This window comes from Musa acuminata, chromosome BXJ2-8 (assembly GCF_036884655.1).
Source record: "Musa acuminata AAA Group cultivar baxijiao chromosome BXJ2-8, Cavendish_Baxijiao_AAA, whole genome shotgun sequence".
NCBI lineage: Eukaryota > Viridiplantae > Streptophyta > Magnoliopsida > Zingiberales > Musaceae > Musa > Musa acuminata.
Genome location: NC_088345.1, coordinates 2,928,434 through 2,955,180, shown reverse-complemented (window position 1 = coordinate 2,955,180; position 26,747 = coordinate 2,928,434). Strand labels below are relative to the sequence as shown.

The 26,747-nt window shown below is 46.0% G+C and overlaps 4 protein-coding genes across 11 annotated transcripts; 3 read left to right on the top strand and 1 right to left on the bottom strand.

Annotated features, from left to right (window-relative positions):
* Positions 1–356: 356 nt before the first annotated feature.
* Positions 357–2,066, top strand: LOC103993887 (pentatricopeptide repeat-containing protein At5g56310-like). The gene has a single exon (XM_009414108.3). It carries the CDS (start codon positions 478–480, stop codon positions 1,888–1,890), a length of 1,413 nt encoding a protein of 470 aa, XP_009412383.2. The 5' UTR covers positions 357–477; the 3' UTR covers positions 1,891–2,066.
* Positions 2,067–7,355: 5,289 nt separating this feature from the next.
* Positions 7,356–11,606, bottom strand: LOC103993888 (transcription initiation factor TFIID subunit 7-like). Of its 7 annotated transcripts, none has more exons than XM_065119789.1 (7): positions 11,476–11,577; positions 10,958–11,033; positions 9,218–9,381; positions 8,277–8,440; positions 8,091–8,210; positions 7,935–7,998; positions 7,356–7,707 (listed from the first exon to the last, which is right to left on the bottom strand). In XM_065119789.1, the coding sequence occupies exons 3-7, from the start codon at positions 9,330–9,332 to the stop codon at positions 7,553–7,555; spliced, it is 618 nt and encodes a 205-aa protein (XP_064975861.1). In that variant the 5' UTR covers positions 9,333–9,381; positions 10,958–11,033; positions 11,476–11,577; the 3' UTR covers positions 7,356–7,552. The 7 variants fall into 7 exon arrangements, with proteins under 7 accessions (XP_064975861.1, XP_064975862.1, XP_064975864.1 ...); XM_065119790.1 differs by having other exon boundaries at positions 10,958–11,052; positions 11,476–11,506; XM_065119792.1 differs by lacking the exon at positions 10,958–11,033 and having other exon boundaries at positions 11,476–11,606.
* Positions 11,607–11,916: 310 nt separating this feature from the next.
* On the top strand, positions 11,917–21,344 carry LOC135618676 (uncharacterized). Of its 2 annotated transcripts, none has more exons than XM_065119785.1 (11): positions 11,917–12,256; positions 12,366–12,427; positions 13,913–14,056; positions 16,222–16,332; positions 16,465–16,690; positions 17,047–17,105; positions 18,119–18,171; positions 18,269–18,494; positions 18,713–18,821; positions 18,937–19,248; positions 20,896–21,344. In XM_065119785.1, the coding sequence occupies exons 1-10, from the start codon at positions 12,037–12,039 to the stop codon at positions 19,197–19,199; spliced, it is 1,473 nt and encodes a 490-aa protein (XP_064975857.1). In that variant the 5' UTR covers positions 11,917–12,036; the 3' UTR covers positions 19,200–19,248; positions 20,896–21,344. The 2 variants fall into 2 exon arrangements, with proteins under 2 accessions (XP_064975857.1, XP_064975858.1); XM_065119786.1 differs by having other exon boundaries at positions 11,918–12,256; positions 16,486–16,690.
* Positions 21,345–23,051: 1,707 nt separating this feature from the next.
* LOC135618673 (pentatricopeptide repeat-containing protein At1g08070, chloroplastic-like) lies at positions 23,052–25,451 on the top strand. Its single transcript, XM_065119781.1, has one exon. It carries the CDS (start codon positions 23,194–23,196, stop codon positions 25,072–25,074), a length of 1,881 nt encoding a protein of 626 aa, XP_064975853.1. The 5' UTR covers positions 23,052–23,193; the 3' UTR covers positions 25,075–25,451.
* The last annotated feature ends 1,296 nt before the right edge of the window (positions 25,452–26,747 follow it).

The window sequence follows — 26,747 nt, the reverse complement described above, 5'->3', positions numbered from 1 at the left end:
CAAATTAAATCAGAATCCAATCCATTTGTTTCAAACCAAATCCAATTGTCTTAGACGATTTGGTTATAATTCTTGGTTTTTAGAAATCGAAATCTAAATCGAATCTGAATTATCCATCCACGATTTTAAGATTAGAAAAGGTCTTTTATATTAACTTATTTTGTTTTAATTTTATCGGATTTATTATATATTTTATTTTTTTTTAGTTTTTATTATTATATTTTAAATTATTTTTAATTAAAAATAAAAAAATTGATTATTTTCATATTGGTATTCAAATTTTAGGAATCAAAATCGTCGATTAGGAGGAGGATGATGTCAATACAAATGTACTTTAGGCGTTACTTGCGTTATGTGGAGGATGGCGTACACAGAAGAAGAAGAGCTTATCATATATATACATCCGGAAACCAGCAGCCAAGACACCTCCCCGGTCGAGCCTCCTCCTCCTCCTCGTCAGCGCCGTAATCAAACCTAATGCAAACGGCGGAGGCGTGGTCGCCCATCCCGCTCCCCAGGCCTCCGCCCCACCGCAAGCACCTCGACCCCTCCGGCTCCTTCCCCACCCTCGCCCACCTCCGCATGCGCCACGCCCGCGCCATCCGCACCCACGTCCACCAGCCTTCCTTCTGGAACGCGTTGGCTCGATCCTACGCGTCCCACGGCGCCGCCCACCACCTCGCCCTCGGCGTCTGCCTCCACATGCCCCTCAGAGATGCCCACACCTTCCCCCTCGCCTTCAAGCTCTGCTCCCTCCTCTCCGCCTTCGCTGAAGCTGTCTCCCTCCACGCCCACCTCGTCAAACTCGGACTCGCCGCCACGAGCGTCCACTCCCTCAACGCTCTCGTCACTCTCTATTCCAACTTCGGCCACCTCGACCTCGCGCGGCAGCTGTTCGATCGAATTCCCCGCCGAACCGTCTCTTCGTGGTCGGCCATGGTCGCGGGCTACGATCGCAACGCCCAGCCCCGCGAGGCGCTGTTCACGTTCCTCGGGATGTCGGAGGCCGGCGTAAGTCCCGATGAGGCGGCTCTGGTCAGCACCCTCGCTGCCTGCACTCACGGCGGGTGCTTGGAGTTCGGGAAGGCAATTCATGCCTGTGCGACCGTGTACGGCCTCGGGCTCGAGTCCGTTGGTTTTGCCACTGCGCTCGTCGACCTGTACGCCAAGTGCGGGGAGGTAGACTCCGCAATGGAAGTCTTCGAGAGGATGGCGCAGAGGAACGTGCTCAGCTGGAGCGCCATGATTGGCGGCCTCGCAATGCACGGCCGAGCACCGGAGGCCATCAAGCTTTTCGACGAGATGGTGGAGGCCGGCGTCAGGCCCACGTCGGTGACGATGACCAACGTGCTCAGCGCCTGCAGCCATGTTGGACTGGTGGACCAAGGCCTCAGGTTGTTCAAGCTGATGAAGGAAGAGTACGGGATGGAGCCGAGGGTCGAGCACTGCGGCTGCGTGATGGACCTCCTGGGCCGAGCCGGGCTGTTCCACGAAGCGCGGGAGTTCATCAGCACGATGCCCACGCCGGCGACGGCGGCGATCTGGAGGAGCCTCCTGGGCGCGGCTTGCACGCACGGGGACCTGGAGGCGGGAAGACTGGCGGGGGAACGGCTGGCGGCAACGGGGGAGCAGATGGTGGCCGGGGACTACGTCATGTTGGCCAACCTCTACGCGAGGTTCGGCCTCTGGGAGGAGGTGGGGAGGGTGAGGACGGAGATGAACGATGTGGGAGTGAGGAAGGTGGCCGGGTTCAGCTCGGTGGAGGTCGATGGCGAGCTTCATAGGTTTGTCATGGCCGACAGATCGCACGGCGAAGCCAAACGCATCCATGAAGTGTTACGCCTCCTCAACTCCGAACTGATGGATCATGAATCCTCATCATTTCACTGAGAGACGGCTGTGCTCGTTGCGATTTAAAGGTCCGTTTGAGTTGGATTATATACCATGAGCGGATTCAGTAGATTGAATCCGACAACAAACGATTACGAGTTTGAATCCTTTAAGAGGAACTCGGATCGGATCTCGTATTGACAAGAACCTGAAATCGATACATTCAAACATTGCAAGTGATAAGGGTAAAAATGGCGATGCGACACACCATGACGTCAGCCACGCCCGGATGACTCACTGCCCAAGGAAATAGGCATTAACGCCGACTTGATATGCGCCAGCGTCACCCGCTCCCAGTCAACGTCTCCACCGTCTGACCCCGCGCGCTCACCCGAGGCAGAGGAGGACGTCGACCGAGGCTCACCCATACCCTACGACAACCAGTTCTCCACGCAACCCCAGTGGCAATGTCAGACGCCATTGGAGGTACGGTCCTGCTCCTGCAGGCAGCCACATCAGGTAACATCAAACTCATCTATAAATACCCCAAAGTTCTGGACAAACGGGGGAGACGGACGGACACAGACACAACACCTATATGGAGGCATTTCCTCCTCCTAAACCCCCTCCACATCACTGACTTGATCGTCGGAGGGGTCGGGCCGAGCTCCCAGCTCGACCTGTGTGTAGGTGCAAGACAGGGTCGACTCTTCCCGGCGCTGCGGCGACGCACTCCCCCCGACGCGACGTCCCGACCGGACCATCGAGACAGGCCACCGGGAGACCTCGAAGGACGTCGCCTGAGATCCCCAACATCTGAACCCCCGAACCGAGCCGCGACGGCCCCGAGGCCACGGCTCAAACAGATGCCCCCCGCATCATTTTGGCGCTAGAAGGAGGGTCCGAATGTCGAGGGATCCTCAGACTGATACCGACGAACTCCCTACCGAGGGATCGTTCTTAGCAGGGGTGCAGGTCGTGCGTCCCTTGCGTGACGGGCCGTGGGCTGACGACCTCCCCGCGACCTCGGAACGCTACTAGCGTTCATTCGACAACCCGGATCTGCTTCCGCCCGAGGGCGCTCCGAGCGTCCCCTCGCCGGTGTCATCCGAGGCCTTTCACGACCTCGCTCGTCAAGTCCGAGCTCTGACGGATATGGTGCAAACCATCATCCTGCTCGTCTCCCAACCGACACCCCCGCTTATGACTCAACTGCTACGGCAACAAGAGCCGCCCGCCCAGGCCCACATGATGCTTCCGGAGCTTCCCACTTCGCCTCGGGTCCGACCGACCCCACTCGGGGATCCAGTGATGGCAGACCCGAGCGGCCGCCCGGAGCCCGAGGTATTATCTCTGGAGTCAACGGACTCCCTGCGAGCCCAGCTATGCTTTCTTAGTCAGCGGCTCGACGAACTAGAGAAGGAGTTTCGCAACTCAGAGGGAGAGCTCGGGATGGTCACATACCGAGGATCTCCGTTCGCACCAGAGATACGAGATCACGTCGTTCCCCCGAACTTCCAGCTCCCTTCTTTGGACGTATACGACGGCTCCACTGACCCAGCGGACCATGTCGCCGCTTTCCGTGCCCAATTGGCATTGTACGGAACGTCCGATGCTTTAATGTGCAAGGCGTTTCCCACGACCCTAAGGGGTCCGGCCCGCACATGGTACAGCGGCCTAAAGACCGAACGATCACTTCCTTCGGCCAACTCGCCAAGGACTTCGAGCTCCACTTCGTAACCCATGCCCGGCTAAAGCCCTCCGCAGCACTGCTCCTCGGACTCTAACAAAGAGAGGACGAGCCCCTCTCATATTTCGTGGATCGCTTTGCCACGCAAATCCGGAGCTTACCGGACACTCACCCCTCTCTGTTAGTGCATGCGTTTATGGTAGGCTTGCGACCTTCCAGATTCTGCTGGTCCCTCGTAGAGCGACCCCCCACCACAGTACCAGATATGTTCCAACGAGCTAACCGGTACATCGCGGCGGAAGCTTGGGTGACCGCAAGGAAGAGGAGTGACTCTGGGCGGCGGGCCCCGTAGCAGCGGTCAAGCACCCGCGGTTGCTATCCGGTGTAATCCTCGTGCAAGGAATCTAGCCCCTGCCTCAGTCTCTTCCAAGCGAAGGCTCCATGTTTACCTAACTGCCTCTTGGCTCACGGTTAGCTTCGGCCTAACCCCCCTCTTTTTTGCATTCGCACGGCTCGGTCGTAGACTGCCCGAGTCCACCCCTGCGCGGCCCGCCCGCCTGAGCCATGTCCCTCGGTCTCAGTCTGCTCGAGTCCACCTCAACGCGGCCTGCCCGCCTGAGTGGTGTCCCTCGGCCGCAGCCTGCCTACGCCGAGCTTCACGGCCATACACTGCCGAGATCCAACTCGGTGCGGCCTGCCTGCTTGTGTCGTGCTACTCGGCTGCATGGTGCCCGAGACCACGCCCGCGCATCCTGCCCGCCTGTGTCGTGCTACTCGGCTGCATGGCCCTCGCGACCACACCTGCGCGGTCTGCTCGCTTGCGTCGTGCTCCTCGGCCGCATGATGCCCGAGACCACACCTGCGCAACCTGCCCGCCTGCGTCGTGCTCCTTGGTCCTATCATCCCCGAGACACACCTACGCGGCCAGCCCGCCTGCGTCATGCTCCTTAGCTCCATGTTCCCGAGACACACCAGCGCGGCCAGCCCGCCCGCGTCGTGCCTCTCGGCTCCATACTCTCTGAGACACGCTTGCGCGGCCAGCCTGCCTGCGCCGAGCTCCTCGGCCATGCACTGCCTAGTCCATCTCAGGGCGGCTTGCCCACCTGGGTCACGTCTCTCGGTCGCAGCCTGCCTGCGCCGAGCTTCTCGGCCATACGCTGTCGAGTTCACCTCAGCGCGGTCTGCCTGCCTGAGCGGTGTCCCTCGGCCACGCCGCCGAGATGCACTTCATTGCGGCCTGCCCGCCTGAATCGAGTCCCCCGGCTTTTGCCATATCCCTCGGCCATAGACGGCCGAGCCCACCTCAGCGCGGCTTGCCCGCCTGAGCGGCGTCCGCGCGGCCGCAACTAGCCTGCGCCAAGCACCTCGGCCACACACTGCCGAGATCCACCTCGGCGCGGCCTGCCCGCCTGCGTCGTGCTACTCGGCCGCATGGCCCTCGTGACCACGCCCGCGTGGTCTGCCCGCCTGCGTCGTGCTCCTCGGCCGCATGATGCCCGAGACCACACCTGCGCGGCCTGCCCGCCTGCGTCGTGCTCCTCGGCCCCATCATCCCCGAGATACACCTACGCGACCAGCCCGCCTGCGTCGTGCTCCTTGGCTCCATGTTCCCGAGACACACCTGCGCAGCCAGCCCGCTTGCGTCGTGCTCCTCGGCCCTTTGGCTCTGTGCCCTCCGGAGACACACCTGCGCGGCCAGCCCGCCTGCGTCGTGCTCCTCGGCTGCATGTTCCCGGGACACCTGCGCGGCCTGCCCGCCTGCGTCGTGCTCCTCGGTCCATGCCTCCCGAGACACACCTGCGCGGCCAGCCCGCCTGCGTCGTGCTCCTCGGCCCTTCGGCTCTATGCTCTCCCGAACCACACCTGCGCGGCCTGCCCGCTTGCGTCGTGCTCCTCGGCCCCATCATCCCCGAGACACACCTGCGCGACCAGCCCACCTGCGTCGTGCTCCTTGGCTCCATGTTCCCGAGACACACCTGCGCGGCCAACCCGCTTGCGTCATGCTCCTCGGCCCTTCGGCTCTGTGCCCTCCCGAGACACACCTGCGCGGCCAGCCCGCCTGCGTCGTGCTCCTCGGCTCCATGTTCCCGGGACACACCTGCGCGGCCTGTCCGCCTGCGTCGTGGTCGTCGGTCCATGCCTCCCGAGACACACCTGCGCGGCCAGCCCGCCTGCGTCGTGCTCCTCGGCTCCATGTTCCCGGGACACACCTGCGCGGCCTGCCCGCCTGCGTCGTGCTCCTCGGTCCATGCCTCTCGAGACACACTTGCGCGGCCAGCCCGCCTGCGTCGTGCTCCTCGGCCTTTCGGCTTTGTGCCCTCCCGAGACACACCTGCGCGGCCTGCTCGCTTGCGTCGTGCTCCTCGGCCCCATGACCAGAGACACACCTGCGTGGCCAGCCCGCCTGCGTTGTGCTCCTCAGCTCCTCGACTTCTCGGCTCCATGTTGCCCGAGACTACACCTGCGCGGCCAGCCCACCTGCGTTGTGCTCCTCGGCTCCATGTTCCCCGAGACCGCGTCCGTGCGGCCCGCCCGCCTGAAGACAAAAGCCATGCATCGGTCTCCCCTTGTACAACAACCGACGCATAGCTCCTTTTGGGAGGGGGGGGGGGGGGGGGGGGGGGAGAATATGATAAGGGTAAAAATGGCGATGTGACACACCATGATGTCAGCCACGCCTGGACGACACACTGCCCGAGGAAATAGGCATTAACGCCGACTTGATATGCGCCAGCGTCACCCGCTCCCAGCTAACGTCTCCAACGTCTGACCTCGCGCGCTTACCCGAGGCAGAGGAGGACGTTGACCGAGGCTCGCCCATACCCTGCGGCAGGCGGTTCTCCACGCAACCCCAGTGGTAATGTCAGACGCCATTGGAGGTACGGTCCTGCTCCTGCAGGCAGCCACATCAGGTAACATCAAACTCATTTATAAATATCTCAGAGTTCTAGACGAACGGGGGAGACGGACGGACACAGACACAACACCTATATGGAGGCATTTCCTCCTCTTAAACCCCCTCCACATTACTGACTTGATCGTCGGAGGGGTCGGGCCGAGCTCCCGGCTCGACCTGTGTGCAGGTGTAAGACGGGGTCGACTCTTCCCGGCGCTACGGTGACGCACTCCCCCCGACGCGACGTCCCGACCGGACCATCGAGACAGGCCACCGGGAGACCTCCAAGGACGCCGCCTGAGATCTCTGACATTCGAACCTCCAAACCAAGCCGCGACGACCCCGATGCCACGGCTCAAACAGATGCCCCCCGCATCAGCAAGTATAAAAATGTAATGATCTAAAATTAATCATGCGGCTGCCTCGGGTTTCCATCTGAGCGTGCAGCAGAAAGAATGGGTTCGCACTTTATCTGTAATATTTGTAATATGTTGCATAAAATAAAATATGAAAATAATTTTTATGTCATTATTGAAAACGATGTATACGTTTTAATGCCATCTATACATATATACATACGATAAGACGTAAACTTCTAAAATATTTCAACGAAACCCAATTAGTAATATTATATATCTTATCCAATTATAAAGAACCACAAAAATCTTTCTTATCGGTTACTATTTTTTTTATGTAACATTATAATACTTTTCTTAATATTATTAAAAAAATTAAAATTCAGGAAAAAAAATCAAAACAAATAATTTTGACTCCAAACAATCCAATCTGAAGCCACCACAAAATTATAATAAGAAATGACAATTATTATTCATATTTAGTAATTACCACTAATTATTAATCCTCATCTTATACAACAACAAAAATATCTGAAAACCTAAACAGAGGGAAAGGATCAGAACGAGATTTCATTCCACCAGATTTGTCACAGGTATTATTATTATAACCAAAGAGGCACCACATATCAAGGCTTAAATGGCATGTCTCATGTAAAAAGGATTTTGACACTGGCAAGTCAAAACCTTGTTTGGGTAACAAGGGGTTTGGAACATCAGAAACCATGCATCATATTTCTCAGCTACATCAAGATCCATCAAACTCAGACTGTGTCTGTTGCACTAGCTTTCGGGTTCCAAAGAATCATCAGAATCACTTCTTTCCGGTTCACCTCCAGCACTCTTCACATGCACTTCATCTGGCTTTGGAGCAGCCACCGGAGCATTCTTTTTGCGCTGACTGCCTCCCTCTGGCACGACTGTTTCGACATGTAATCCTACCAAACGGTCAAGGAACAAACATAGGAATAATACATACACAAGAACTTCTAGTGCAGAGGTTCTACTTTTAATATCTGGATAGGCATTACAATTTAAAGACTATGATTAAGGACATTAAGCCGTAAGAATTGATCCTTATAGATGATTGGGAATGGATTTGTCGATGCTACTTTTAATAGAAAGAAACCCAATGGTACGTTTCCAAAAAGTGTGACGAGGATATTTTCTACTGTCCCACCAGACATGATGTTCAGCAGATCTTTCTCAACCCGTTGCACAACCTCCGGCTGTTCATGCAAAAAGATGTAGGAATGGACATAAGAAAGAGAACAGAAAGAACGAAAACAGGGAAAATGTAGTATACAGTCAAGACAACTACATTTAGATCAGGTTCCCTCCGGAATCGCCGTCTACGAGCATCTCTCATTGGAGGAGTAAGTCCATGCTTGTATTCAACCCCTTCAACAGCAGCATCACCTTCGTCTCTTACCATGATCATCTGTTTACAACCTCAAGTTGTGGTATTAATACCTCACCTTTGTCAAGAAATAAACGGTCTAGTTACCTGGCCGACATCAGCTGTTTTGATCAACACATTATCATCGTAGGTTTTATAGGATTCCACTATGCATGGAAGATCCAAGAGGGAGGCAGGAAACCTCTCATCGCCTATCATAAAGGTACCACTTCGTCCATCCTCTACATAAAAGAAAAATAAAACTAATACTCCTGAAAGAAACAACAAATGATGAGATGAACTGACGCACCACTATTATACAAGAACATGCAGCTTCGAACATAGTGCAAGGAAATCAGTACGCCAAAGAGACAACATGTGCATAACTGTGTTGAAAGCTCAAAAATGAAACCACGCTAAATTTATTATGTAACACGAAACTACAAATCTAATGGAATACTGAATCATTGATGATAAAATGCTACCTGGCAACAAGAAATGCTGAGTGGCTATTATGTGGCTAGCAATATGAAAAGAAATGGAATCATTTAAATATCAAATAGATCCTGAGCATACTCTCACTTGCAACGATCTTCCCCCCTCTACCTTGAAACAGTTTCTAGCCTCACTGTCTAGTTAATTCCACATAACCTTATTATCTTTCATACAAAATCTTTTGAAAGAAAATAAGTTACATCCCCTCAAGCTATTATAGTCCTCAATAGCTTATAAGTTTTACTGGTTGCAAAACTCTAAAAGTTAATGTGTCAAAGCAAGTTATACAAGACAGAGCCTTTAGATAATTAAGTGTGATCATCATAACATTCCTCACCTTACTGTTCATCAGCTTTTGCATAAACAACCTCCCTATCCCAATCGACAATACCTTATTAACATGTCATGACTCTCAATTTGAAATCACACGAGTGCACTTCATTTAACAAGAAGATTCATCCAAGTTGTAGAATACCAAAAATCATCTATGATAAACGGAGCCTCTAGCAGGTTTATCACGAGGATATTTTCAACTAATCATACTTAAAAATTACCTGAAAAGGATATATCCAGTGAGCCATCTAAAGAAGAGGAGGCATTCTCATTCAAAAGGCGTTCAATTTGTTCTACTACAGATGGGGGAACACGGAGAATAAATTGTTCTTCCATTTGACAGATGTTCCACTCAGCAGATAATTCCAGTTGTAACAGATCCTAACTGGAAGCAGGAAGACACTTCTTAAGCCAAAAACAGAAGAATGTCCTCAAATTAAAATAACCGGACAGACAAATATTGAAATAAAAAATGTTATACGTATCTCTAAGGACATTTATCTTTTAGAAGTGACCCATAAGAAGTGGTGGCAGCAGTGATGGTCGTGCTACATCTGGCTTTCAACTAAAATTTTTCATTCAGTAGTGCCCAACAACCAAATGTAACACTCAAATGAATAAACCAGCATGCAAAGAAAGTTTCCCATATTCAATTTCAAAAATGGTGATAATCAAGCATTGGCAAGTGATTCTGTATTTAATCAAAATGAAACCAGAAATTTGGTTTATGCATACAGAAACTACTATTTCACAAAAAAGATCTAAAAAATATTTACAAATGAAGTAGGTAAAGCACCAAACAAATAAATAATGGATAGTGCACACCACAAATAAAAGAATTATAAGATACATCGATTATTATCACTATCCTTTATATGGATATAGCCAAAATATGGAAGAATTGCAATAGCTTGTTTTCAGGTCAAATTTGCATTTAGCCTAGAGATTTTCTGAACCATAGAAAGAGATTGAAAAACATGATTGACTGTGAAGAAGCCCTGAAGTGGGAGTCCAACACATTGCTACCTACTACACACACAAAACAAGGGGATAAGAACAGGCAAGCCCTTTAAATTACATGAACAAATAGCTTCATTTTATATCTTTGTAGGTTAGTTAACATTCTGTAATTGCATTCTTTCATATTACATCCACTTACAAACATTTCATAGAGGATTCTTCAAACAATTAGAGCAGCAATGATGTTTTTAATGACTTGTCAATAAACCAAGAAACAATTGAAACAAAAGTCACATTGGGCATTGGCATACTAAAGATAGGCAGTCTCCTTACAAAATCCCTAAACTTGATATTACTGATGAAACAAATTCAGTTTTGTAAATTTGGATAATTTGCTGTGATCAGACTTAGTGGACACACGCTGCCATTCATGATTGTGGCACTGCGACAGACGCCGAGGTAACAAGTTGGAATGTGTACCCAAGTTCAGATAATATATTTCATGTGAAGGCATTCTATGTCAAGCTTTACAATCAACGAAAAGCATTTAACACGGAATAGACAACTGAGCATTTGTATAAAATGAGTTTTTTTTAACACAAAATGTTTAGCACTTAAAAATAACTAAAATGATTTGTTTAGTTAATTTATGAAGCTATCTTTTCCAATATGCCCTTTCATCCAGAAAACAAAATATTATCTTATGATGAATAAATTTGACTTTACAAATGATTTGATGGTATAGTAGCAGGTATAGAGGGAACCACTATTAAATCCTACAAGCTAAGGTAAAGTAAAAAATTTGAAGTGAACATCTGTGACTTTGATGCGAGATAGATGCTTTAGTAGTATGATCAATTGATCTTATTTTAATATGATCAATGGATGTCTTTCTTCTCCTATCTTATCATGACTTTGATGCTATTTCGAGGCAACTTCTGCAAGCACTGGACAGCAATAGTACTGAAATTCCTAGAAAATGTAGTGTGCTCGGCAAGCACCACAGCGCCTTTGGCCACAAAACTATATATCAGCGGCTGCTTGCTCATGGCTCCAAAGCAAAATCCCCAATATAACCTACACCAGCGATTTACAACTGGAGATAAAGATAGGTAAAAATCACAAGTTTGGGCTCGATCAAATCAGCAAATCAAGAAATTCCACGCATAGATTCAAATGAATCAGAGATCAGCCGGAAAAGAATTCAACCCGATCAAACAAGAACTAAAATTGCCTCGGAGTACATTGATCAGCCTAAATTTGTATTTTATATCAGAAGCCATGACAGAAAGTCGTGATCCATCATAGAAAAACCGCAAACTGGAAGAAAACATAGCGAATCGCACAGCGATAACCACGATCTCACAAGAACTCCAAACTCTTCGGGAAACAAGAGCTTGAAATTAGAAGACGGATTCTCGAAACCCATAGAAAAAAAAAAAAAAACCGGAAAGCGTGTCGGATCGGAAGAACCGAAGAGATCTACCACAAACCCCAAGCAGATGAAGTAGAATCGCACCTCGGGAACCTTAATTTTTGTTGCTTCGGCTCGAAGTGTTTCGTTTCTCTTCCGTTCGAGCGTCGCAATGAATGCTGGGGAGACGAGATGGGGACGGGCTCAAGCAAGAAAACCTGACGGTAAAGAACCCACACACTTCATTATAATATCAATTTTACCAGCCGTTTCTTTAAAATCTCGTGGGTACGCTTGTAATTTAAGCAGCCGTTTGTTGGTGATCGCATGGTGGGGTTGGGATGGTCGTTCGGTATTTACTTAAAATACCGCTTTTATCCTTCCAATTCTTTTATTTCTGTGCTAATTGTGTACTGCTTCTTTAACTTCTAATATCTCTTCTGTATCTAATTGTGGTAATTCCTCAAAACCTTAGCCGTGAGGGTAAAATCGTAATTATGCTAAAAACCCTAATCTGCCTTCGCTGTCGCCTGTGCGCGCAGCAGAAAGAATGGCTTCGCCCTTTGAGCCCGCGACCCGAGCCACATCTATAGATAGGGTTTCCTGGCTTTTGCTGAGTTGATTTAGACGGAGCCGCTGTTCCTCTCTCTCTCTCTCTCTCTCCAAATGCTTCGGAGATCGCTGTCGCGAATCTCACCTCTTCTCTCCAATGGACTCCTCCTCAGAAGTGGTCCGCGCTGCTGTTCTTCTACTCATCGGTTTTGTTCCTCCTCTCGCTCCTCTGCGACCCTAAACCCTTCTGTTTCGCGAGAAGAGGAGAGCCGAGAGAGTCCCCGCCCGGCGGCCACAGTCTCGATCGATCGCTCAGGGTTGCACAATCCTCCAGGTTTCTGCACCCGATTCTTTGATTTTCTTTTTCTTGTATTTAATTTGTGCTATACTTTTCCCGTGGTTGACGATTGGGCATCGTCTTTCTTGAATTGCCGAATTTGAAGAGCACTCGCACGAGCCTTCTTCTGTTCCTGAGCTTGTTAAGCATCTCAAGAGCATCATAAAGGTTCGATCACTCTTTTACCAAGATTCTATTGTTTTCTTGTGATTTGTTGGTTCCACACATATAAAAGAAGTAATTTGGGGTGATTTTGTGACATTTCAAGTTGAATTCATAAGGTAGAAAGTTCTTGTATTGCTCTTCTCTATGCACACTCTTTGGCAACTGTTGTGTTGCTTTTTCGTGGATAAAGCTTCTTTCTTCAAACCAAGGATCTTTTTTAGCTCATTCTTTTTCTTATTTATATATTTTATGTGTGCTGAAATGTGATGCTTGTGACGTATGCGGAAAATATCCTTGTGATTGGCTAAAATAGATTGCATTAGTAGGCATGTTAGATATTAAAATATTATAAAAATAACTACTGTTAGCTCGTGACTAAGAGAAGAGATGAAGGAATGAGAACGTTGAGAAGACACAAAGCAAGAGGAAGCAGGTATTAGTAGAACAACTCAGGTATTATAAATGCTAGATTCACTTGGAATTTTGTGAGATCTCTGGGTGGCCGAATTAGATATGTTTCTCAAGGTATTGGAATTCACATGTTTAATTATTATAATATAGAAGTTCCCACATGGCATGGTTATGAATAGTCGTTTAATGGACCTTGGATCTCCTGGTAGTCACTTGTAATGGAACAAAGGATCTGTTACACAGAAATAATATTTTATTAGATCTTTGGTATTTTGTGCGGATCATCAGTATTACGATGAAATAGTTACTCTCAGTAATTATATCACAGAAACAGCTTCCTAAGTCTCTAATGTGGTGGGCAGCACTAACTATTCATTTTGGTAGATTAATGATTAGACAGCAGCTTGAACTATATTTCAGGTAGTACAAGATGTTTCTAGAAAAGAGAATATGTTTTCTAAGTTATAGATAATTAAGGATGGAGATTGCTGTAATTCCAACTCTTTGATGTTTCACCATGTACTTAGACACTACTGATGGCAATCTAATTTATCATGAAAACATGACTTGACACTTGTAGTACAGTCAAAGTTGTGCTCATTGTAGAGGAAATACTACCATATATGTTTAACATCGTTTCAAGATGTTATGACCTCATTTGATCTTTGAAAGACACTCCCGCATCACATTCAGTTAAGTACTTAGCTTTTAGTTCATTCTACACACACTCTCTGTGGATTGCATGGTTGCTTAGCCTTGTAGATATTAATGTTAGAAATTATGTGTTGGAAAACTAACTATAGTTGCACCAGGAGATTTCTTGATTGTTACAATTCCAGTTAGCATTTCGCTTGTTTGTTTAGTTCATTTGCTTGGCAAATCTTAAGAATAACCAATTTAATTGACTAGGCCTGTCATTTAATTGGCTCATATTTTCTTGTATTTGGCATGCTTGATGTTTTCCGACCTTCACAAGTGATTCCATACTTTTACAGTTTACTTCATATGCTTGATATGTTCTGATCAGTATTTGTATATACCATGAATGTTGTTTTTTCTGCCATCTGTATTTGATAGTTTCGTGGAGGTCCTATATCAGTTGCTGAGTACATGGAGGAAGTTTTAACTAATCCACAATCAGGTTTTTACATTAACCGAGATGTATTCGGAGCCGGTGGTGATTTTATTACTTCCCCTGACGTGAGCCAGATGTTTGGAGAGGTAATTTCATGGCAGGCAGACTGAACTTTTGTTTCTCGGTCTACATTGTTATTCTGGTAAACATGTATAACATATTTTCATGTAAGGTGTTTATTGCATTATTACTTTAATTTTTCCTATCTTGGCAAATGTCTTATGAAGAAATGCATAGATGCCTGATTTTTCAGGACAAAACACTGAAGATATATGCTTAGGGCAAAAGACACATAACTGTTTGCTGTATAGAGCTGAAATCATTATTTTCTATTTAGATTTGAAGATGCTGCAAGCTTAAGAGAGGCATGGGTATAACAGATTTACTTTTGGTGAAACAAACTATTTTCCGATTATGAATCTATATCATTGTTGTACAATGGCCCATGCTTGGCATGGCATGCATCTACTTAAAGTAGATATTGTTTCACTTAAAGAATCAAGTGCATGGTCTGTTCCTGTTTTATTTAGTGTGCAGCTGGTCCTTGGTTGATGCATTAGCTTGTTCAAAGTTCATCTAGAGCTGAATAAACTGAATAAAAGAAAGAAAAGAAGAATAATTATCACATTGTTGGTAGCTGGGAACTACAGCTTTTTGGGTTTTTTTTAATGTTAGGACAGATAGAAACTCCGACATTTGAGATCACATCTAGAGAACCTTGACATTTATCATAACCTATCGTGATGTTGTATAAGACACTTCGGGTTACAGATATTTAATTGATATAAAGTGATAGACAATCCCTATTGTTCTTACCAAGATATAGAACAGTTGGTCAAAATAAAGATATATATACATAAATATACGAGACAAGTGAGTTCACATGTCTGCCTAACACTGCAGAACTTGGAAATATAGAGGAAACAGTTGGCTAGCATCATTAGCATATTCTACCCCACCTGACTCTCTGAGATCCTATCTAGTATTTGCTGCCTTTTTTGTCTTTTACCTTTTTCCTCATAACAGTTTGCTTTTCTGCTGCAATTTGGAAAGTCAACTTCTTATATCACAACCTCATACATTTAGAAATTTTCTTGTTTCTATTCCCCTTGTATAGGGTTGGCAACTTCATATTTTGTGGCTGTACGTGAATTTTGCCAAATCTTTTGAACTAATAAATTTCCTTAGATAAAATTAATATCAGATTTTTATTATAATCTTGTAGTTATAAAATTAACACTTAAATCTGTTCATTGCACACTCCTACCAATGTGGGATCTAGGGAGGGCTAATTTTATGCAGCCTTACCATTGTTAGCAGAGAGGATTTTCTCACACATCAATCTACTAAGTAATTCTGATTAATCTAAAAAAGAAATTTGCCATGATTGTAATAGATTCAAGCCCCTTTTTTCTTTCTAAGCATATTCATGTGATAGGAAATTATTTGTGTTTTGTAGCTATGCATCAAAAAGGAGCAACAAAGATGAATGAATTTTTGCTAGTAAGAATTTATCGCAATATGGTTTTGGCTATGGCATTAGTTCAAAAGGAGATGTAGTGTAGATGGTAAAACACTCAGAATGTGAGGGATATGGAGATTGATACTCTGCATCTCCATGGTTCCTATCTTTAAGTATAATCTCTGGTCAAGCCTTGTCCTTCTGGTGGTAAAGTTGCACCATCTTTTCTTTGGTGTTAAGGTTTCAATTCTTGGTTTCACATCTTGTCACTCTCACTCTCAAACCCTGCATTGCTGGGGATCTTGTATTCTGGGCTGCCCTTTAGCATATCCCATGTGTTAGAAAAGGAATGAAGGGGAAGGAAGGAGTGTCTCATCTGTGGTATGAGACTCATGTGGTTCCCTTGAGAAGAATTTTATGGTTATGTGACAGATATATTTAGAGGGAGAAAAACAAAATAAAAATTAACTAAGAGACAAAAACCTCAGTAATGATGCAGTGATCAAAACTGAAGGGTCAAACTTGAAGGGCAAGTGAGCTGTTTCTTCTGGTATTGTGTTTTCTAATTTCTACTTTGTGTGGAAGTAGCTTTGTATTTATTAAATGAGATAGATTTTCTGTCCTTAGGGTTCGCAAAGCATCAGATAATGTTTGCTGCCATGTAACCAACAATGTGATTGCTACTTTTATATGCATGCTGAAAGTGGTGTTCATCATGTTTTCACATGGAGCTATATTTTACTTTTTCTCCATGGTAGAAGCTGATCTTGATCGCTCTTGTCATTGCAGATGGTTGGTGTCTGGACTATGTGCCTATGGGAGCAGATGGGACAACCAGAAAATGTGAATCTTGTTGAACTTGGCCCAGGACGTGGGACCCTCATGGCTGATCTTCTCCGTGTAAGGATAGTAGTTTATTTATATTTGTTTCACGACATTGACAAATTTTAATTATATTTATCTTAATGCCATGCTTAAATATCCTTTTATTTTGCAGTGCTGAAACACCCTTTATTTAGCTCAGAGATGCAGTTTTTTTTGTTTTTCTTGCAGACCTCATCAAAATTTTTGAAATTTACAAAATCTCTTAATATTCACATGGTGGAATGCAGTCCTGCATTACAGAAGGTTCAATATAGTACGTTAAAATGTGCCGATGAAGCAATGAATGATGACAGCAGTGCTAAAAGGACTATCAGCATGTTGTCTGGAAGTTCTATTTCATGGCATGCCACTCTGGAACAGGTTCCATTAGGATGTACGATGTCCTGCTAACCTAAAATCTTTTATTGCTAAATTGGTTTTCCAGTGCTGCATTTTCCAAATTCTCTATATATGTCCCTCCTATCCTCTATTGCAAGAGCTTGCAAAGAAAATGAATAAATGGTTTTTCTCTGGCATCAGTTGGTCAAAGTCAATGAGAGGCTCTAACATAAATCCTTTCAGGAAGAATTCATATGATAACAATAAAGATAGTCTAAAAAATGTTGGATTGGCTTCTTTTTTTTTTGTTTCTCATGTTATTGCATTTTGTGTTCCCTCTATTTCATATTGCTTAAGCACGTAATATTTCCAAGTACATTATAATTATTTGATTCACTTGTCTGCTTTCAGTGCCAACCATTATAATTGCACATGAATTTTATGATGCTCTACCGGTCCACCAATTTCAGGTTTGTCATACAACTTATGTTCATCCAATTTTTACTAGTTGCATTTTCAGGCTCTATTGCCTTAAATCCTTAGTAGCTGCATTTTTCTGGCTTTGATACTTTCTATCATAAATCCTGTTTGTTCTCTTAGTTATGCAGCTTGACTTCATTTAGCTGATCATGTGAGATTCATTAACCCACATAAAACATTTGGTCAGTTTATCGACATGTTGAGCTTCTGGCTTAAATTCAATGTAGCATATCTAAACATGTAATATTAAAAAAACAAAGTTTATGGATTTTCAGGCCTCCCCGAAACACCCATATCCCAATCCTGGACTGCTGCATCAAACCAAAACACCCTCACCTCTACACCCAAACAAAAAGAGGAAGAATAAAACCTAATTGTAAATAACAGATAGGAGATATTAGTGACTCAAAACTTCTATCTGTAACGATGAATAATCTGAGGTCCTCTGTATCTTCTCTAACATTGAGCCAGTGAGGTGCAACCCATTTCATATCCAATTTTTTTCCCCGAAAGGTTAAGTCAAAATACATCTTAACCTGCCAAAAATAAGTCGAGAAATATTGACCTGCTGGCTTGTTTTATTGTGTTTATGTTGATTCAATATGTCCTTGCTACCCACACCTAAAACCAACCATGTTTATCACTCAACTTTAATTTTAGCAGTGTGATTTGTATCAGCTGTTATGAAGATAGACATTAAGTTATAGGTTCTCCTTGCAAAGTCCAGCAGATCATTAACCAATTACTTGTCTGGCTAAATCATGTGCTTCTAGTTGGCTATGGCACAAATATGACCCTACATTGGGTGGTACAAGTTTTAACAGTGTCCACCATTTGAAAGAATCAAAATGTCGCATGCAGTTGATTGTGCCAATCAAATTAAAGCAGAAGAGGATGTTGACAAACATGAATTATGCATGCATGGCTACATTGTTCCTATGATCTCTCTCTCTCTCCCCCTTGTAATGCAGTTTTTTCTAGGATTCTAATTATTTTATTGCAGAAATCTCCTCGAGGTTGGTGTGAAAAGATGATAGATATCTCAGAAGATTCATTGTAAGTGTTGAGTAATTTTTTCATCGGTGTAATTTTCACTTTTTTTCATGAGAGGATGATACAGTGAACTTCAAATCATTTGTTTTCTTCATAACAGATTCCGCTTCGTATTGTCTCCGCAGCCTACTCCTGCAAGTCTACTGTATTTGACAAAGCGCTGCCGATGGGCATCCTCTGAGGAAATAAGAGATCTGGAACATATTGAAGTATGTCCAAAAGCAATGGAGCTGACTCATCAAATTGCAAAAAGAATAAGTTTAGATGGAGGTGGTGCTCTTATAGTTGACTACGGCAAAGATGGACTTATCTCAGATAGTCTACAGGTGAAGTGTTTTATTGCTGAATAAGAAGCAGTTGATGTATCAGTTTTCTTCAACCAAATTTATTTCCTTCAAACCTTGGATTCTTGAAAAGCCTATTGAGTTTTGTTTTATATGCCTGCATTTTTATCTTCCTTTATACGGTGGATTAATTTGTTCTGAGCTGTTTCGTGCAAAGTGTCTTTGGTCGACGACTTAGTCTTTGTTGTTTACATATGCAGGCCATCAGGAAGCACAAATTTGTTGACATACTAGACAATCCTGGTTCAGCTGATTTAAGTGCCTATGTTGATTTTGCTTCTATCAGGCACTCTGCAGAAGAAGTTTCAGGTAATTGAAGCACGAAGTTGCAGAAACTGTTTAATTTGTCGGAATTAGTACTGCTCTATGCATCTCGATCATAGTGCATCTTGCTCCCTTCCTAACAATATATGATTTGGTGCAGATAACATATCTGTTCACGGTCCAATAACCCAGTCCCAGTTCTTGGGTTCCCTCGGTATAAACTTTCGTGTGGAAGCCCTTCTACAGAACTGCACCGAGGAGCAAGCGGAGTCTCTGAGAACAGGTTATTGGCGACTTGTAGGGGATGGTGAGGCTCCATTCTGGGAGGGTCCTGACGAGCTGACACCCATCGGTATGGGTACTCGGTATCTGGCAATGGCGATCGTAAACAAGAAGCAAGGAACTCCAATTCCATTTGAATGAAAGATGAATTGTGCCCATCTTCCTGCAACACAAGTCCTTACAATCAGAGGTCAGTAGCTCTCAGTCTATGAAATAAAATGCATCGTTACAGATGTAAATAATATGAATTCCTATGACCTGGAGAAATCATTGATAATTATTGAGGTGAGTTTAAGTTATGATCAGTGATTTAAAAAGCGCTAGGCGCCAAAAGGCGCCAAGGTCCAAAAACGCCCGAGGCGCTAGGCGCTCGCCTAGGCCCTCGCCCGAGCGAAACAAGACGCTAAAATATAAAAATATATAATATAATTAATAAATATAATTATTTAAAATTTTAAATAAAAATATGCTATTAAATTAAAAAAATCTAAGATACAAAATCACAAAATTAATAACATTAAAATCAAAATAATATATTATTAATCTATTAATGAAAATTAATCATTTCAAAATTCAAATAAACTTAATATTAAGATTTAAGAGTATACTGAGCAGTCTGAGCTTGACGGAGAAAGGAAGCAGCGTCGGCAGCGGCGGGGGGAAAAGGAAAGGGAGCGGGAGGCGCGAGTAGCGGGAGGGCTCGCGGGAGGCGCGAGTAGCGGGAGGGCTCGCGGGAGTCGCGAGCAGAGGGAGGGCTCGCGGCAGCTGGGAGGGCTCGCGGCAAGCGCGAGTAGCGAGAGTCGCGAGCAGAGGGAAGTCTCGCGGGAGGGCTCGAGGGAGGCGCGAGCAGCGGGAAGGCTCGCGGGAGGGCTCGCAGGAGACGCGAGCAGCGAGAGGGCTCGCGGGAGGGCTCGCAGGAGGCGCGAGCAGCGAGAGGGCTTGCGGGAGGCGCGAGCAGCGGGAAGGCTCGCGGGAGGCGCGAGCAGCGACAGCGGCGAGCAGCGACAGCGGCGAGCAGCGTCAATAGGAGCAGCGGCAGCGAGCGACGAGATCGCAATCGCGATCGAGAGCGGCAGCGGCAGCAGGTTAGTGTTGGGTTAGGGTTAGGGTTGGGGTTATATCGGTTTAGTTGGTTCGATTGAACCAACTAACAACCGAACCAGGACCGAACCAGACCTAAAATTCTGGTTCGGTCGCCTTGGTTTACCCAGGCGCTCGCCCGAAGCGCGCAGCGCCTGGGCTCGGGCGAGCGCCCAGGCGGCGCCTGTTTGAAGCGCGCCGCCTGGGACATTAGCGAGGCGCTCGGGCCTCGCCTCGCCTCGCCCGAGCGCCTAGGCGAGCGCCCGAGCGCCTTTTGCAATCACTGGTTATGATCAGGAAAAGATTTATCATAACAAGTTTCTTTTGCCATTGCATGTCTTTTGTTGAAATACTATTGCAATATTTAGGTTGGAAGCACAAGTGAACATTTTTTTCTCTCTCTAGTGCTCCAACAATGTGCAGTAGTCTATCAGACATGTTTCATGATGCTACCTTCACTTTCCTTCCATTCTGATTCCTCAAGACCCAAACGTTTCCTCGTGCGCCTCTGCTTTCTTCGCCTTCATGCCATTGCCATCTGCATCATCGGGACCTTCCGGACCCTATGAATGATGGGACACATTACCATCCAATGTTTTTCACTGTTGCCTAATCATCAGCAATTTCTCTATTTTTTATTCATTAAATGACAGTGACATAGAAGTAATGATTTCATATTACCATTTCAAATGTTGTATCGAATTACAATCGTAGTCAACGGGTCGAGGGCTAACAATGATGTATACATGTGGTGCAGGCACATAGGGCATTCCAAATGCATCTTATTAGGTTGCAGACGCCTAATTTGTGGGCACATTGATGAGAAGACAAGCAGTTGTAATCCCTCCTGCAGTTTGAGGGAATTGTCCAAATTACAAGGGAATTGTCCAAATTACAAGCGGTTGTTTGTGGAAGAACAGTTTGCTGTTCCTGTACTGACATCAAAATTCACCACAAGTCAGACTGCGGTAACTACCGTATCTATTGAACATTAATTATAAGTTCAAAGACTCGTTGCATTAAAGGCGCATGTGGTGTTTCTTTTTATCGTTGAGATGTTACCATTAGATGTTTTTTCTCTTTTGTACTTTTATTCCTTGGGTTCATGCATCACAGCAAGGCATGATGTATGCAATAAACGCAGGGATTCCAATCCCTTGTCTCCTCCATCTTTTATTAAACCTTGTTGTTCTCTTTGTATTCCTACCAACTTCCAACCGTTCACTTGAAAGAAATAATTGTGAAAATAACATTTCTTGTGTGATAGGACGGCATCGATGGATCCATCTGTGTTGTCAGGAGTATTGTCATCCATGTGGTTTTGATGCTCTGTATATATGTCGAACTAACTAAGGTGACTTATTTGTTGAACCAATCGTGACGAAGGTGGTCGAGGTGAGATTTCGTCTCTCTCAATTACATGATGCTCTTTGAAAGTAGGTTTTCAAGACTAGTGGAAGGGAGGGGGGGTAAGGGGGGTATATGATGTGCTCTAAATCACCTTTGTTTTGACACTTCGTATATCTGTTATGAAGTGTTAAAACCACAATACTAAGTGATTTAGACACTTCATTGAGACGATTAGTATTGTATTATCAAAACCACCTTCAATTACATGTGTTCTGACAGATATACGAAGTGTCAAAACCACATTGGGAGTGCTCTAAATCACCTTTGTTTTCTTAGAGTAGGTCTTCAAAATCTCCAATAATAATAAGGCTAAATATGATGTGCTTCTCTCAGGGCTCCAACTCATCTAAGAGCTTCAGGTGTAAGACTCGACAATGTTCAAGGACTCACAATTGGTCGTGGGCTAAGTTACGAAGCTCGATATAGGACCATGTGTAATATCTTATCGAGGTGAGGTGGTTAGCCCAAAGCTTCTCCCAACTCAACGTGTTGCAGGTATCTCATACATAAAATACGTAGGTTGACACACTAGCTAGGTTAGCCTCCACCCAAGTTCCGAGGGAAGGTTGGTCAATAGTTGAGATGCTACTGATTCGAACTATTAAAGAGACTACACAAAATGGGTGGAGATCGACCCATGTAAAGAGATTCGCAAAGGTAGAGAAGTAGGGCAAAATGTGCCCAAAGCGTGTGAGTCGTGAAACATGGCTCATGTCAAGATATATCTGTTACGATGACAGCATAGGGTCAAATGTGCCCAAGGCATGTAAGTCGAAAAGCTTAACCTACACCAAGATAAATTCACCATAATAGAGGTGCGAGGCCTTGTGCCTGAGACATGTGAGTCAAAAAACATGACTGCATCATTGCGGAAATATAGAGCAAAATATGCCTGAGGTATGTGAGTTGAGAAAACCAACTCGTGTAAAGAGAAATCTGTTATGATAAAGGCATAGGGCCAAATGTGCTTGAGGCGTGTGAGTCAAGACCAAATGCGCCTGAGATGCATGAGTCGAAAAAACCTGACCCACATGAAGAAATTCGTAAAGGTGGAGGTGCAGGACCAAATGTGCACGAGGCATGTGAGTTTAAAAACATGACCTAGCACTCGAAGAGGGAAAATCTCTCTCTCTCTCTCTCTCTCACTCTCTCTCTCTCTCTCTAGAACTAGTACTCGGATTTCAGATTACTAACTTGAGTGTATGATAGATCAGATCGTAAAATCTCTCTTGACTTCGATCTTCGTATAAATGATGTCTTAGAAGCAAGATATTTTCACCTCGAAGATACCTCGAGTATTCCGGGTCTCAATCACTTCACTGAGATATAAATAATATTTTTTTCTTGATATCATCCATGCAGACACAATGGGTTGTTGTAGTTCAATATATTTATCACACAAAGTTTTTAATAGACAATCGTAAAGTATTAGACTTGAATTAAATACCAAATTTCGTCTTTGTCACCTTGGAAAAAGAAAAAAGGATTTACAATCTGAGCAGCTATCTATCGAATTATAATGGAAACGGGAAGGAATCAGATTTCGACTTCTTCGATTGAGCTCAGTTATCAGCGTCAACCGTTCCTAACAAAAGCTTAGCTATTGGTCTCTTTTCGGGTCCGCCTCTCCGCCGCACTCCGATACATGAGAGAACGCCTCATCTCGCTCCTCCATCGTTCGCCCCCCCTCCCTCCCCACCACCGCCACGTTGCCCAGATCCACGCCCTTCTCCTCCGGTCCCACCCGGACCTCCTCCCTCTCTTCCTCGACCGTCTCCTCCTCGGCCTCTCCCCTTCCGCCGCCGCCGTAAGGCACGCGCGCAAGCTGTTCGATGCCCTTCCCCAACCGGACTCCGACCTCTGCAGCAGCGTCGTCTCCGCCTGCTCCAAGCTTTCCCTCCACCGCGAGGCCCTCGCGGCCTTCTATTCCGCCCACCGCAAGGGGAGTCCCATCTTGTTCCTGTCCATCCCGCCTGTCCTCAAATCGTGCGCTTGGTTGCCGGCCGCCGACCAAGGCAAGCAAGTCCATTGTCACGTCTTGCTTCGCGGATTTGGCTCCAATGTCTTCATTCAGGCGGCGTTAATCGATTTCTACTGCAAGACCGGCGATCTGGGTTCCGCTCGGAGGGCCTTCGATGAGATAGCATTCAAGGACCCGGTCATCGTCAACTGCTTGATCTCGGGGTACTCCAAAGCTGGAGATGTCGTCGAAGCGCGGCGACTGTTTGACGATATGACCAAGAGGACATCGGCGTCTTGGAATTCGATGATCTCTTGCTACGCCCACAGCGGGAACTTCGCGGAAGCCCTGACGTTGTTCGAGCGGATGCTGAAGGAGAAGGCTCGGCCGAACGAGATCACCGTCGTGACGCTGTTGTCCATATGCGCGAAGCTGGGCGACCTGAAAACCGGGTTGAAGATCAAGTGCTTGATCAGCGACATGGGCTTGACGATGGACTTGATCGTGCGGACCGCAGTGCTGGAGATGTATGTCAAGTGCGGGGCTGTCGACGAGGCACGTCGGGAGTTTGATGAGATGGTACACAGAGATGTGGTGGCGTGGAGCGCCATGATCGCCGGCTACGCCCAAAATGGAAGACCGGATGAGGCGCTCGAGCTCTTCGAGAGGATGAAGGCGGAGAACTGCAAGCCCAACGAGGTCACTCTCGTCAGTGTCTTGTCTGCTTCTGCGCAACTGGGCTCTGTAGAATTCGGACAGCATATAGGAAGCTACATCGAGAGTCAGGAATTGGCATCAGGGGTGTATGTGGGCTCGGCGCTGGTCGACATGTACTCCAAGTGCGGCAACATCGGAGGAGCTCGTAGGGTCTTCAGCAAGATGAAGCAAAGGGATGTCATTACCTGGAATTCGATGATCGCCGGGCTAGCATTCAACGGTTTCGCACAAGAGGCGTTCGATCTGTATCACCGGATGAGGGACCAACACTTGAAGCCGACCGACGTAACCTTCGTCGGGTTATTAACAGCCTGCACTCACACCGGCCGAGTCGAACAGGGGCTTGCGTTCTTCCGCAGTATGAAGCCAGAGCATGGGATTGCGCCAAGGGTCGAACACTACGCGTGCATAGTTGACCTCTTCTGTAAGTCCGGGCGCTTGGAAGACGCTTACAAGTTCATCTGCGAGATGGAAACGGAGCCGAACGTTGTCATCTGGGGCACGCTGCTGAGTGCATGTAGAATCCATCCCAACGTCGAGCTTGCCGAGGTCGCCGTGAAGAAACTAGTGGTGCTGGAACCAAATAACTCCTCCAACTACGTCCTCCTCTCCAACATATATGCCAATGCAGGTAGATGGGAGGAAGCAAGAAAAATGAGGGATCTAATGAGGTGCAAAAATGTGCAGAAGCTGTATGCTTATAGCTGGATAGAATTGGAGGGTGCAGTTCACAAGTTCTTGGTGGAAGACACCTCTCATCCAAGCTGCGACGAGATCTACAAGGCGGTTGACGGGTTAAGCCTACATCTCAAGTGGGTGGGCTATGATCCTAACTTGGAGCTCATCTGACGACACTCTTCGGTTCATGGCACTCACTGGTGAAGCTGTTCTTCTTCCCCAGGTTCAAGAGACTGCTGCTGTTGTTGTACTCGGTAGGTAGCATGAAGTAACACAACTTGGGAGGAAAGCTTCGTTCATTCTTTAAATGTTATTGAAATAGACAGATTTCTTAGGGAGATTATAATCAGTACTGTTAGGTAAATTAAGCCGTGGCCTCGTGGCCGACGTTGCTGGGTTCGGGACCGAATGAACTGCGATGGTTCGATCGCAACGGGATTCTCGTTTTCTCCGGGAGGGGCTCCTCGCTTGGGCATTTAGTGGGAGGCCTCCATCTTTGTAGATAATAATAATAATAATAAAGTACTCAATTCATTGATTTATTTTTTTATTGATGTATTATAATATTTTAATTTAAACAAAAAAATATTTATTAATATTTAAAAAAAATAAAAAAAAAAATTTCTTTCCCGATTGATATATTGTCATCTTTGTAGAGATGAATTCTAAATTGAATATACTTATTGCTGATTATTATGAGCCGTCCAAGGAGAGGAGAAATATGATGAGCCTATAATAAGCCATAATGGTTGTGGACACAGGTTAGAATTCATATGGCGAGCCCCCCCTCCTTCAGCTCTGTGATAGACTCGAAGAGAGAATGGGTTCAGGAAGTTCCACATGAAGAGGACGAAGCACAGTTCCTCTCTGCTCTGCATCGAAAGGACTGATGCTGCTGTTTGGGTTTATTGTCACTCTCTGTCAGTGAGCTCTTTTCGCCAGTGGAATTAAATGTTCACATGTTGTGTTCTTCGGCCACCTCCAGCGCTGCTCATCAATGGCTTCTCCCCACATAAGAGTTAATGTACGTGCATGGAGTTTTCTGTCTCGCCAAGTAACAGAGACCAGTCGACGGGTCTCGTACCATTCGAATCCAGCTATGACTTGTGTTTCCAGACTCCATCGATGCGTCGATGAAGTGATGGTCGTCTTAAACTCATCTTCCCAACCGAAAACGTGAAGGCGGATTCGTCTCGACATCTGTGCAAGTACACAGCACGGAAGGAAGATGATGGTTTAGCTTTCTACTAGCCTTGCCATTTTCACTGCAGCATGTTTATGATACCAACATGAAAGCAGTTACACTGTGGTTTTACTGGATAACAACTCTCTCTCTCTAGATCTCAAAATGCCGGTGATCTCAGCAGCTGTCGTCGAAGAACGACAGAGCAAGCTCACAGAGCAGGAGGAAGACGAAGCACGTCCAGCTTCTAATGTGCATCACTGTTCATGTTCGTGGAACACATCTTAGACTGGAAGGTCATACGAACTCCTCTCTCTCTCTCTCTCTCTCTCTCTCTCTCTTGATCTCAAAATGCCGGTGATCTCGGCAGCTGCAGTCGCAAGAACGACCGTGCGTGCAAGCTCACAGAGTGGGAGGAAGGCGAAGCATGTCCAGCTTCAAATGTGCATCGCTGTTCATGTTCGCGGAACACATCTTAGACTGGAAGGCCATACCAACTCCTTTCTTCTTCTTTCTACTATCCCTGTCATTCCCATCCCAGCATTGACACGCACTACCACCATCGATCGCTCTCATATATTTATTTCTCGGGTAAACAGGCATGTGAGCAATCAATGCTCATCAGCGGACTTCCTCGCCTCCATGATTCAGTTCGATGCCT

Excerpts from the sequence above, each read along its gene's own strand:
- LOC135618673 (XM_065119781.1), top strand. The coding sequence starts at position 23,194 with ATGAGAGAACGCCTCATCTCGCTCCTCCATCGTTCGCCCCCCCTCCCT.
- LOC103993888 (XM_065119792.1), bottom strand. The coding sequence starts at position 9,332 with ATGGAAGAACAATTTATTCTCCGTGTTCCCCCATCTGTAGTAGAACAA. Across the intron at positions 7,999-8,090 it reads GGAGGGAACCTGATCTAAAT|CCGGAGGTTGTGCAACGGGT; the intron begins GTAGTTGTCTTG and ends TTGCATGAACAG. Across the intron at positions 7,708-7,934 it reads GTCTGGTGGGACAGTAGAAA|GATTACATGTCGAAACAGTC; the intron begins ATATCCTCGTCA and ends ACCGTTTGGTAG.
- LOC135618676 (XM_065119785.1), top strand. The coding sequence starts at position 12,037 with ATGCTTCGGAGATCGCTGTCGCGAATCTCACCTCTTCTCTCCAATGGA. Across the intron at positions 14,057-16,221 it reads TGAGCCAGATGTTTGGAGAG|ATGGTTGGTGTCTGGACTAT; the intron begins GTAATTTCATGG and ends TTGTCATTGCAG. Across the intron at positions 16,333-16,464 it reads TCATGGCTGATCTTCTCCGT|TTTTTTTTGTTTTTCTTGCA; the intron begins GTAAGGATAGTA and ends TCAGAGATGCAG.
- LOC103993887 (XM_009414108.3), top strand. The coding sequence starts at position 478 with ATGCAAACGGCGGAGGCGTGGTCGCCCATCCCGCTCCCCAGGCCTCCG.